This window comes from Cryptomeria japonica, chromosome 11 (assembly GCF_030272615.1).
Source record: "Cryptomeria japonica chromosome 11, Sugi_1.0, whole genome shotgun sequence".
NCBI classification, from domain to species: Eukaryota; Viridiplantae; Streptophyta; class Pinopsida; order Cupressales; family Cupressaceae; genus Cryptomeria; species Cryptomeria japonica.
This window is the reverse complement of record NC_081415.1, coordinates 253,197,299-253,211,096: the sequence shown is the minus strand read 5'-3', so window position 1 is coordinate 253,211,096 and position 13,798 is coordinate 253,197,299. Positions and strand designations below refer to the sequence as shown.

The 13,798-nt window shown below is 34.8% G+C and overlaps 1 protein-coding gene across 1 annotated transcript; it reads right to left on the bottom strand.

The window, feature by feature from the left end:
* Positions 1-388: 388 nt before the first annotated feature.
* Positions 389-1,731, bottom strand: LOC131069643 (uncharacterized). The gene is made up of 3 exons (XM_058005158.2): positions 1,105-1,731; positions 905-960; positions 389-807 (listed from the first exon to the last, which is right to left on the bottom strand). The coding sequence occupies exons 1-3, from the start codon at positions 1,415-1,417 to the stop codon at positions 718-720; spliced, it is 459 nt and encodes a 152-aa protein (XP_057861141.2). The 5' UTR covers positions 1,418-1,731; the 3' UTR covers positions 389-717.
* Positions 1,732-13,798: the final 12,067 nt, after the last annotated feature.

The following is a 13,798-nucleotide window of genomic DNA, read 5'->3' as shown; positions in this document are numbered from 1 at the left end:
ACTAGAAAATAAATATTGTCCAAATAAATCAAAATAATACCAGCTGAGAGACATAAAAATGGTGCCCAAAGCTTAAAAACAACTTGCTCAGTCTCAGAAAACCCAACAAGAAGATAAAAGAAGCATCCCAATTGCTATGAAGAAATATCAGATCTGCAGGCCCTAACAAGACTGATTAAACTGCCTCTATTGAATAACCTCCAACTTACTCCCATGCTTCTTTCATTACTTGAGCTCTCCTCCAGAGTTTTGTTTCAGCAATTACTGCACATTCTTTCAATACCTCAAATTCTTGGAAATACACACATGGGCAGGCACATTTGTTGATTACTGCGTTAATTTCCATTAAAGATTATTTATCTAAAAAAAAGCAAGATCAAGAACATGATTGAGTTCTGAGTAAATCTTGATGTATAAGGTTTCAGGGTTCTTTTCAAAACCCTATAACATGTTTTAGTACAGTTCTCTTTTTCTTAAAATATAGTTACAGGCCACCTGAAAATAAATAGTGTCCAAATCTATCAAAATAATACCAGCAAAGAGATGACAAGTCTACATAAAGGTGGTGTTCAAAGCTTCCTTCATAGTTTAAAAACAACTTGCTCAATCTCTGAAAAGAACAACCAAAACCCTACAAGAAGAGAAAAGAAGGATACCAATTGCTATGAAGCCATAACAAGACTATGATTAAACTACCTCCATTAAAGAACCTCCAACTTAGTCCATGCAGTTTTTATGGTTTGAGCTCTCCTCCGGGGTTTTGTTTGAGCAATAACTGGACATTGACATTTGCAGGCCTATATCCTCCTGATAAATTATAGATGTAACAAACTATTATCACTACTCAAACCCCAAGCTAATTCTATATAGAAGAGGGCATAAAGTATGTTTGAAGTTTGTTTACCTTAGGAATTGAATACAGAGGAACAGGGACATGTCCTGAAGCATGGCGCCTCCAGGCTGCATAAACAACAGAAGAAACATAAATACATTCTGATATGTGCGTCTGAAATGTATCAATAATAAGAGATTTCCACAATCTATAATGTAAAAAGAAAACTGTTTTTTAATTAAATTGTGTACAAGATTTTTGTATCGACTTACCGAACCAACGGGCAATGTTCTTACACTTTACATGTCCATAAACCTTTAGTTTATTGAAAATCAGAGCAAGAGAGCAATGGCCTTGTTGGTAGTGCCATTCCAAAATGGCCAACTGCTCTAATGTGGGTTTCCATCCTGTAAATTCAATTTCTGCTTTTTCTTTCTTCAGCATGGCAGCTTGTGTAGACTCAGTATTTAGTGTGGATTCATCTGATCTCTCAGAGTCTGAATTTTTAGTAGACATAGTAGACATGCTCTGATAGTCTGAATCTTTACTAGACATGCTCTGATAGTCTGAATCTTTACTAGACATGCTGTTTCTTTCAGCCTCTCCCAAGAATCAAAAATAAAAATGGAAATTCTAATCTTCTGCTACAGGAACATGTTTTATACAGGATGCTTAGTGTAGCACCAGTGCACTAGTTGTAGAAGACATGCTTCTTTGAGGGATTTGGGTGCTCATAGAGGAAAATATTTTCGAATTGAAAAGTTTTAGTCTTCTATATTTCTATATATAGATGCACTCTAACTAAAATCACATTCATTGTGTACAAATGGGTTTTATTTAGGCATATTCTTTGTTATTTGTGATTATTGGATTAGGCAATTGATAATTCTAGTTGTTTTTTTGGCTGGTTGTTTTGTCCAGTGAACATAAACTCATCTTATATATATAATTTATGGATATAATTGAGTATTTAAATAACATGTATAATTAGATTGTATCAATGGACATTGATTGTCATGCATGATTTTATTAAAAGCACAAAACAAAATATTTTATTTATTTTTTTCTCAATTTCAATTCACTGTAGTTTAACTATTAATCAATTGTGTCTATCTCCATCATACTAAACAATATCATAATATAATAATAATTTAATATTTTTCTCTAGCACTAGTATATTTTTTTATTTCCTTGCGTTTAATAATTAAATTGAGTAAATAGATTTCATTAGAATAACGAAATATTTTATTTAAAATATTATTATTTTTTAAATTAAATATTATTATTTAATTATTATTTTTAAACTTAAATAAACTTTAATTGTTTATTTATTATTTTTAAATTTAAATAAATATTAATTGCTTTAAAGATTTGATTAAATTGTTTTATTATTAATCCTAAAAATTAGATAAAAAAATAAAATATTAAATTGTCTTAGTTAATTTTTAAATTATTTTATTTGATTTAATTATTTTTAAAATTAAATTGATAGAAAATATTATTTTATCATTTTTTTGATAGGTAATTGGCCGAAGCCTGAATAGTGGGGACAATCATATGGAATGCCAAGAGTCGCAGCTTAGAATTCCACTTTAGATGTCCCTATTGGGAATTGAACTTGGGTCTCCACAATGAGAACCCAGTGTTTTAACCAGTTAAGCTCAACCCCTCAGACTATTTTACCATTTTAGTATTAATTAAATATAATTAAAATTATAAAAGCTAAACTTAAAAAATAAAATATTAAATTTGTCTTAATTAATTTTTAAATTATTTTATTTGATTTAGTTATTTTTTAAAATTAAATTGATAGAAAATATTATTTTATCATTTTAGTATTAATTAAATATATTTAAAATTATAAAAGATAAACTTAACTCTAATAAAATATAAAACAAATAAATAAAAACTTATTTGTTAATTTAGATCTCCATTTAACATTCTTTACTCGCATGATATTATTTTTGCATATATTTTAATGCAACTCAAATTTATTCATATGAATGAAATAGACATGAGTAAATGGGAAACAATGACAACTTTTTATGAGTTTATTGGCTACCAAAAAGGCATGCGTCAAGTTGGAGAGTAAGTCAATTTTAAAATGCAAGTCAAAGACTGAGTTTCAAGCCATACACATTGTACTCATTATAGCAACAAATTAGAGAAGAAATTTAGGATGTTTATTGAAGATTTACTATTGCATGAAAAATTAAAAAATTATGCATTCACGTGAAATATTGTGCATGACATCATAAAAAGGAATAATTATTGTTTAAAATTAAATTGATAGAAAATATTATTTTATCATTTTAGAATTAATTAAATATATTTAAAATTATAAAACCTAAACCTCCAAATAGAATCTCTGAGGATGAAGCTCTCCTCTTCAAAGCTAGGATCTTCGTGCAAGAAATTGTTGATGCCATTAAGCCTCTCAAGGATAACAAGGCCCCAGGCCCCGATTGACTTCCTGCTAAATTCTACAAAACCAACATTGACTGGATCACTAATGACCTCTATGGTATTTACAATGAAGCACTTGACACTAGCACCCTAGGGGAGTTCATCAATAGGGGTATTATTAAACTTATCCCAAAAGAGGGGGACAAAGCCCTAATAAAAAACTGGAGGCCAATCACCCTCCTCAACATCTCCTACAAAATCTTAGCCAAAGTCTTAGCCTCTCACCTTGAGGAGATCCTTCCCAAGTTCATCTGCTCTACCCAAACTAGATTCATTAAAGGCAGACATATCTTGGAGAATCTTGTAACTAGCTGGGAATCCATGGAATGGGCTAGAACCTCGAACCAAGACGCTGCCATGTTCCTTGTCGACTTTGAGAAAGCCTATGACAGGGTGGAGTGGGACTTCATCCTCATGATGCTCAATGCTTTGGCTTCCCTAGCAAGTTCTATGATTATGTTCGGATCCTCCTCAAAGATGCATCCGCCCTCATCGAAGTCAATGGGATTCTTTCCCAGCCTATTCCTCTTTCTAGATCAATTAGGCAGGGTTACCCCCTTGCCCCTGCTCTGTTTGTCATTGCATCGGATGCCCTTTACTATCTCCTTAGAGATGACACCCTATCCCCTAGAGTCCAAGGCATTAAGATGTCAGATGACTCTGAATTGCTCAACATTTAGTTTGTCGATGATGCCTCGTTATTCTTGTTAGCATTTCACAAAGGGAGATTGTTGGCATTTCAGTAAGTTTGTTGGTATGAGGATATTGAGAAGGTTGTTGAAGATTGTGGATATAACTAAGAAAGGATGATTACTGTCTTAATAATATTATTTTGTCATTGATGTCAAGCAATTGATTTTCTGATTCAGTATGATGTTGCCATATCTTAATGAGTATGATTTGATAAGTATAAAGATGTCAGTAAGTGACACAGAAAGAATGAAAATGAAGGGGAGTAATAAGTTATTCAATGGGCAACTATTACCGAGTTAGACAATGATGAGATTTTGTTGTTTTGATTATTTTGATATCCTATATATGAGTATTCGAAGACTAAACAAGAAGGAGAAAAGATTTCAAGCTATAAAATAAGTTAAGGTTTGATATTGTTCTATGTTATCGAGCAAGATGCTAGTCATTAAACCGTAAGGTTATCGCTATCGGTTAAAGAAGGCAGAATATCTACCGAGTGAGGTTCAGTATTTACCGAGTAACAACCGAGTAATAACAAAATGCATTGGATGGATAAAAGCATTATTAAATAAAGGATGCCAATGAGCTGGAGATGTATAGGTGATTGGTATGTCGTGCAAGAAGTTTGTTGAAGATCTACGACAATGAAAATACAAGAGTTAGATCTACAGTGCAGATTGAATGGTCATAACCTGGCACAAGTTCCAAGGAAGGAATACAAGTTCCAAGGTGAGATAAACCATTTTCAGATCGAAGGATACAATGAACCTAGTCAAGTTTGAAGATCTGATGGCTAAGATTGATCATGGGAAATGTGATCAAGGAGATTAAGTGGTTAGGAATTGTTTATAAATAAGAAATTGTTGATGAACAATGTATGCGGGCAAATAGAAGAACAGTGATACTACAACAATAATCACCGAGCACAGAAGATTGAATATCTGATTAAAGAATAGATTGAGAAGCCCAGCAAGGAGCAAGATAAGTCTTGACAAGATTATTTTGAGCACATAGAATCTGCTTTAGCATTTCAGATGTGAAGTTGCAGATATATTTTATACTGTTATTTATTTTGTAAGTGGCAGGAAATCTCTTAACCGAGTGGACCTAACAGTCTTATTTGTAAATCCTCTAGCAAGGTAACATTCTGAATGAGTGTTTGAAATCCTTTGACAAGGTCACTTCTAACAAAGTGCAAGATTCTAACAAGTCTGAGGGAAATCCCTTAACCGGGTCACCTCTAGAAATGTGTTTATGTAATCTGTAACAGGATTGGCTTTTAATCGAGCATACTCTAGAAGGGTATATTTCTTAGTGGGTCTGAAATCCCACAGTGGTTTTTCCCTATTTGGGTTTCCACGTTAAATCTGGTGTTAAATGTATTATGATGTTTTAAGGGTATCTGTTTATGAGTTTGAATGATTTACAGTCATATTTGCATAGCAATAAAGGCTATCGAGGTTGAATCTGATAAATATATTGCATAGTAAGTTTTTATGATTCACCCCACCCCCCCCTCATCTTATTAACAATTGGTATCAGAGCTTTGGACTCCGGAAGAAAAGTTTAAAGGTACTTGAGGCAAGATCCAAAGATGTATAAAAGGGATGCACCAAAGCTGAACAAGTCTAGTTTCTCCACATGGCAGAAAAGGATGAAGCTGCACTTATCAGGAATTGGAGAATATGCAATATATTATCTGGAGAATAATTACAGTGCACCTAGCACCTACCCGATGACAATGGAAGAGATAAAGGCAAAGCAAGAGCATATTAAAGCAATGATTGAGATAACATCAACATTAACCGACTTAGAGTTTAATGATCTAGAAGGCTGCACTGATGCCAAAGCAATGTGGAACAAGCTTATATCTGTGTATGGTGGTGATGAACATGTTCAAAGAGCAAAAGTAGACAGTCTAAGAGGTCAACTTGAATCCATGAGAATGAATGAAGGTGAGAACATCACCCAATACGGTACAAGGTTAAAAGAAACTGTCAATCAAATCAAAGGAGCAGGAGGAACTATTGAAGAAAAGGATGTAACAAGTAAGTTGCTTAGAACACTTCTACCTGCTTATGCCATTCGAGTCTCTGCAATCAATGAATTAAGATTTGTACCAAACGTGCCAGTATCCTTGGATGCTACTATCGATAAGCTACATGCATTTGAGTTAAGTAATTTTGATAACAGTGGGTCTTCGGTAAATAAAGTTGAATCTGCAATCAATTCTTTTCATCTTGGTGAATTTGATGATTACAATGATAGAATGTATAAGTATACTGAAGGAAATCACAGTGGAGCAAGTGAAAGATTTCACAAAAACATGGAAGAGGTACACAAACTATATGAGGAGATTAGAAAGCAAGAAGAGTTTGAAGTATTATTAGCCAGAAGGTTACCAAGAGGCAAAGGTAAGTATAAAGGAAAGTTACCTTTGAAATGTTTTAATTGTGATAGAATAGGACATATGGCTTCTAATTGTCCTGACAAAGAATCTAGTGAAAAGAGAGAATATCGAGATGACAGACAAAAAGACAATCAATACAGAGGACACCGAGACTTCAGAAGGAGAGATAGAAAGACATGTCTAGTAGCTGATGAGGAATCCAAAGATGAAAAATCTGATGAGATTGAGATAGAGGAAGTTGTTTATGTGGCTATCAAAGATGGATCAGATGAAGAAAGGTATGAGGAAAAAGCCTTGATATCTCACATAAATAAAAATGATTCTTTGATCATAGATAGTGGATGCTCACATCACATGACAGGTGATAAACACAAGTTTGTTAAATTAGAAGACGATGATGGAGGCTATGTAAGATTTGGTAATGATGCACCATGTCCGGTGAAAGGTAAAGGTTCTATCACACTTCTTGACAATGCTAAATGTGATGATGTATACTGGGTTGCAGGATTGAAATACAATTTGTTGAGTGTAGCACAACTAAATAATATAGGATACCGAATAGAATTTCAAAAAGGAAGTGTCAAAGTTCATGACAAACATGGAAAGCTAGCTGCTATCGGGACACAAACAAAAGGTAATACATTTCATCTTGACTCAACTTGGAACAATTGTCTGTATGCTAAAATAGAAGATACTTGGTTATGGCATAAAAGGTTTTGTCATGTAAATTTTGATAGCCTGATCAAAATAAGTAAGAAGCACCAAGTAAGAGGACTAGCGAGCTTAGAAAAACCTGAGAATGCAATATGTCGAGGATGCCAGATGGGTAAGATGACAAAGTCAAGCTTTACAAGTAAGTCCTACACTTCTAAAGGAATTTTAAATCTTGTGCACACTGATCTTTGTGGTCCTATGAAAGTTCAAAGTTATTATGGTGATAAATACTTTATATTATTTGTGGATGATTACTCAAGGATGATGTCAGCTATGTTTTTAAAAGAGAAATCAGAAGCCTTTCAAATGTTCAAATGGTATAAGGCTAGAGTGGAAAAAGAAATAGGAAGACAGTTGAAATGTCTAAGATCTGACAGAGGAGGAGAATTCATTTATGATGAATTTAACCTATTTTGCAATGATCATGGTATAAAGAGACAAGTATCTGCACCAAGAACACCTCAGCAAAATGGGATAGCTGAAAGAAGAAACAGATCAATTGTAGATTGTGCCAGAACCCTGATGATAGAAAAGAGGGTACCTCAAACATTTTGGAGAGAAGTGATCAGCACTACAGTTTACACCCTAAACCGAGTACAATTGAAAAAAGGAACTTTGAAGACACCGTATGAAATCTAGTATGACAAGAAACCTAATGTAAGTTACTTTAAAATATTTGGAAGTAGATGTTATGTTCACAAAGATGACAGAAATGGAAAGTTTGATCAGAAAAGCGAGGAAGGAACATTTCTTGGTTATTCTTCTAGAAGTAAAGCATTTAAATGTCTAATCAAATCATCTAACAAAATAGTGGAAAGTGCAAATGTGAAAATTGATGAATTTGCAAAAAGAAATGATGAAGGAAATTCCAAAGAACTAGAAGATTATGAAGAGTTTGTATATGTTCAATCGAGAAGTCCTACTGAGAAAGTTGATGAAGAAAATGAAGAAAATACCCAATTACTGAGTGATGAAGAAGATCATACAGAGCCTACTGAGCCTATATTAGCCAAGTATGTCAGAAGAAATCATGCATTAAGTCAAATTATAGGAGATAAGGATGATCCAGTGATGACAAGGAACAAACTGAGACAAAACACATGTCTGATATCTGAATTTGATTCGAGAATAGTAAAAGAAGCATTTAGTAATGAAGATTGGGTAAATGCTATGACAGAAGAGATTGAACAAATCAAGAAGAATGAAACATGGACACTGGTCCCAAGACCAAAAGAGAAAAATGTGATCGGTACAAAGTGGATTTTCAAAAACAAGCTAAATGAAAAAGGAGAGGTCATTCGGAATAAAGAAAGATTAGTTTGCAAAGGTTATGCTCAAGAAGAAGGAATAGATTATGGTGAGACTTTTGCACCTGTGGCAAGACTTGAAGGAGTGAGAACATTATTGGCATATGCTGCTTACAAAAATTTCAAGGTATATCAAATGGATGTTAAATCTGCATTTTTAAATGGTATACTAGAAGAAGAAGTTTATATTGAACAACCTGAAGGATTTATTGAAGACAAGAATAAAGATCAAATATGTAAGTTGAACAAAGCATTGTATGGTCTAAAGCAAGCACCTAGAGCATGGTATGAAATACTGCACTCTTACTTAATCAAGACTGGATTTATAAGGACAAGTGAAAACAACAACATGTATATGAAGAATGATGAAGACAATGGAATACTGCTTTCAGCCATATTTGTTGATGATATTATTTTTTGTGGAAATGACTCTTTATGCAAGAACTTTGAAAATGAAATGTGCAAAGAATTTGAGATGTCATTAATCGGTGAAATAAAGTATTTTATAGGTTTATAGATACTGCAAATGAAAAATGAGATTTTCATCACTCAATCCAAGTATATAAAAGATATCTTGAAGAAATTTGGAATGGAGGATTCTAAACTTGTAAGTACTCCTATGACTACCAATTGTAAACTATCAAAGAATGATGAATTTGCATCTGTTGATGAGACACTTTACCGATCTATGATTGGAAAGTTGCAACATGTGGTTCACAGCAGGCCGGATGTAGCACATGCAATAGGTATAGTTGCAAGATTTTTTGCAGATCCCAAAGAAACCCATATGATAGCAATCAAGAGAATTTTCAGATACTTGAGAGGCATTGAAGATTATGGCTTAGTATATAAAAAGAGGAATGATTTTGACTTAAAAGTCTATACTGATGCTGATTGGGCAGGAAACATTGATGATAGGAAAAGCACAAGCGGTGGAGCTTTCTTTCTGGGAGACAGACTAGTAAGTTGGCTTAGCAAGAAACAAGGATGCATTTCACAGTCAACAGCTGAAGCTGAATATGTCACTGCAGCATTGAATTGTACCAATATAGCATGGATCAAACAACTGTTGGAAGGTATGAATGAGAAAGTTAACGAGCTAGTAACTATATTCTGTGATAATACTAGTGCCATTAACATTTCAAAGAATCTGGTAATGCATTCTAAGACAAAGCATATCTCTATAAAGTATCATTATCTCAGAGAAGAAGTTCAAGAGAAGAAAGTTGTGCTGGAATATATTAGTTCAAAGGAACAAATAGCAGACATCTTCACAAAGCCACTGCCAAAGGACACTTTTGAGTATCTCAGAAGTAAGTTAGGGGTCCTACCCCTATCAAGTACTCACTGACAAAATTCGGTGAAAGCATCAATTCTACGAATCTACAAATTAACTATTTATGAGTTGATGTTGATTTACACACTTTAGGAGGTTACCTAAAGTTGTGCAGGAAATAGTGATTGAAGACAAGTTGCTTTGACCGAGACAGAGATGATACATTTCTATTTACAGCAAGCAAATTACTTCATAGCGGAAGGAATCATGAATTAGTTTTACTTTTTGGCATTGTTGTCAAAGGGGGAGAAGACTAATGTAGTGAAGATTAATAGGTGAAGATGGGAGAAGACTAATGACTGGGGGAGAATTCAAGGAAAATTTCAAGAGAAGTTTAAATAGCAATCCAAATCCAAATCAATTGAAATAAATCAAGTTGGTATTGCCATTAAAAGTTGGTTTTGCCATCAATGCCAAAGGGGGAGATTGTTAGCATTTCTCAAAGGGAGATTGTTGGCATTTCAGTAAGTTTATTGGTATGAGGATATTGAGAAGTTTGTTGAAGATTGCAGATATAACTGAGAAAGGATGGTTACTATCTTAATAATATTATTTTGTCATTGATGTCAAGCAATTGATTTTCTGATTCAGTATGATGTTGCCATATCTTAATGAGTATGATTTGATAAGTATAAAAATGTCGGTAAGTGACACAGAAAGAATGAAAATGAAGGGGAGTAATAAGTTATTTAATGGGCAACTATTACCGAGTTAGACAATGATGAGATTTTGTTGTTTTGATTATTTTGATATCCTATATATGAGTATTCAAAGACTGAACAAGAAGGAGAAAAGATTTCAAGCTATAGAATTAGTTAAGGTTTGATATTGTTCTATGTTACCAAGCAAGATGCTAGTCGGTAAACCCTAAGGTTATCGCTATCGGTTAAAGAAGGTAGAATATCTACCGAGTGAGGTTCAGTATTTACTGAGTAATAACAGAATGCATTGGATGGATAAAAGCATTATTAAATAAAGGATGCCAATGAGATGGAGATGTATAGGTGATTGGTATGTCGTGCAAGAAGTTTTTTGAAGATCTACGACAACGAAAATATAGGAGTTAGATCTACAACACAGATTGAATGGTCATAACCTAGCACAAGTTCCAAGGAAGGAATACAAGTTCCAAGGCGAGATAAAACCTTTTCAGATCGAAGGATACAATGAACCTAGTCAAGTTTGAAGATCTGATGGCTAAGATTGATCATGGGAAATGTGATCAAGGAGATTAAGCAGTTAGGAATTGTTTATAAATAAGAAATTGTTGATGAACAATGTATGCGGGCAAATAGAAGAACAATGATACTACAACAGTGATCACCGAGCACAGAAGATTGAATATCTGATTAAAGAACAGATTGAGAAGCCTAGGAAGGAGCAAGATAAGTCTTGACAAGATTATTTTGAGCACATAGAATCTGCTTTAGCATTTCAGATGTGAAGTTGTAGATATATTTTATACTGTTATTTATTTTGTAAGTGATAGGAAATCTCTTAACTGAGTGGACCTAACAGTCTTATTTGTAAATCCTCTAGCAAGGTAACATTCTGAATGAGTGTTTGAAATCCTTTGACAAGGTCACTTCTAACAAAGTGCAAGACTCTAACAAGTCTGAGGGAAATCCCTTAACCGATTCACATCTAGCAATGTGTTTATGTAATCTGTAACAAGATTGGCTTTTAATCGAGCATACTCTAGAAGGGTATATTTCTTGGTGGGTCTGAAATCCCACAGTGGTTTTTCCCTATTTGGGTTTCCACGTTAAATCTAGTGTTAAATGTATTATGATGTTTTAAGTGTATCTGTTTATGAGTTTGAATGATTTACAGTCATATTTGCATAGCAATAAAGGCTACCAAGGTTGAATCTGATAAATATATTGCATAGTAAGTTTTTATGATTCACCCCCCCTCTCATCTTATTAATAGTTCCTGAAGCTCTCTAGGCATAATATCAATTCCCTTAATAAAAAACTTGACACATTTGGTAGAGCATCTGGAGCCCGGATCTCCAGCTCCAAATCCATTATACTTGGGTGGAAAGATAACCCTCCGGACTGGCTTTAGCAGTTTGGATATGCATGGGGAGGACCCAATAAGCTAGTCAGATACCTTGGTATCCCCTTTTCCGTATCTCCCTCTCTTAGAGACATGTGGAGTTGGGTCAAAGAAAAAATAGACAGAAAACTCAACAAGTGGGACAATAGGGTCCTCTCCCTTGCTGGCAAGATTCAAGTATGCCAGAAAATCCTCTCTTCCTACAACATATACTATTATTCCTCTATGTGGATGTTCAGCAACTACCAATTTTTTGAAATCCAAAACGCTATCAGACGATTCCTATGGTCTGATGGCAAGGGTAGAAGGAAATCTCACGCGGTGAAGTGGACCTGGTGCCACTTAGACAAAAGACTTGGGGGTTTGGGCCTCAAGGATCTTAGGCTGCAAGGAATCTCCCTTGCAGCCAAATGGATATTCCATGCATTGGAAGGACAAGAACCTTGGAAAATTCTTATTAAAAACAACATACAAAATGGTGTTCCCAAAACTGCCAAATCCTGGAAAGCCCTCCCGCTTAGTGACTTGATTGCAGGCAGTTTCCCTATGTCTGTCCAAGGCACTTGGGTGTTTAAATCCATCTGGAAAGCCTAGGAGAATGTGCGTAGACTTATTAACAACTCTAGCATTAACTGTGACAATACCCTCCATAGTGAAAGGTCAATATGGTGGAACCTATATCATAATTCTAAACCCCTTGCCTTAACCCAAGGTTGCTCTGCTAAGTACTGGCACAATAAAGGAATTAGTATATTATGGATATCCTAGAACATGATAATCTTATCAACTGGGAGAGTCTTAGCAATAAGTATGATCTCCCTGCTTCACATAAGAGGACCTACAACATGATTAAAAATGCATGCATTCCCTTTAATCTCCCTAGGAGCACACATGTAGACGCTCATAGGTACCTTACATTCCTATGGAAGGATGGCTCCACCCTGCCCAAGATCAAAGCCAAATCTATCTATAGCCTACTCAATAATGATACCTCAGTGATCGAACATATTAACACTCCGTGGTACGTTAACCATACCCCTCACACATGGTAGAAAACCTTTGAGAAGCTATGGCGATCCCCCATCCCACCCAAGGTCAAATGCTTCAGGTGGCAACTTATATTGGACAGACTACCTATTAGGAATAAATCGGTTGCATACGATCTGTGCTCTATTTTCCAAAAACCTAAGACCGTGCGCCACATCTTCTTTGATTGCCCTTTTGCTAGAGAAATTTGGTTAATGTTTGGAATTTCTATCACAGAACATGTTTGCACTCTTGATATAATTACTGGTTTTATTCATGGACTGAGGAAGGATGCTAACCTAGTTTGGCAAATTTTATCCTCTTACATACTTTGGTTTATTTGGAAACTTAGGAATGACGAGAAGTTTCAAGGTAATACAAGGGAACTTACTATTTTTTTTTTAAAACTCACACATTACAAAATTGTTGTGCAGGTTTGCTTTCTGATGAACATTGAGAGGAACAAACTCCTGCGATTCCTCAAAGACAGCAGAGCAACCATGTTTGTCTATGAGATGCAAGATGGTTATGAATGGGCCAGGCTCGCAGAGAATCAAACCTCCTTTGATAAAGCAGTAAAGAAGCTGATAAAGGATCTACAGGATAGCAGGCCTCCTCCCTTCAACAAGATAGAGATGTGCTCCCAGATCCTAGCAAGAAAGAAGGTGGTCTGGATGGAAGGAGCATAAGGATGGACCACATGACTGGAGGATCACGATGAGGTTCTATAATAGTGCCCCTTGTTAATAACCTATATACTCTTCAGCGTCCCCATATTTTGTTGTGATTAGGAGATAACTGTATATGCTACTTGCCTAGTCTCTCTGGTTTCACAGTTTGGCAGTTGAGGCTCTGCCTCCCGCTCTCTCTCTTTTTGTATAAACTCTCTGTTTCCTTTTTGGACTCTCGATTTATAATACAAAAAAAAAACCTAAACTTAACTTAAATAAAAT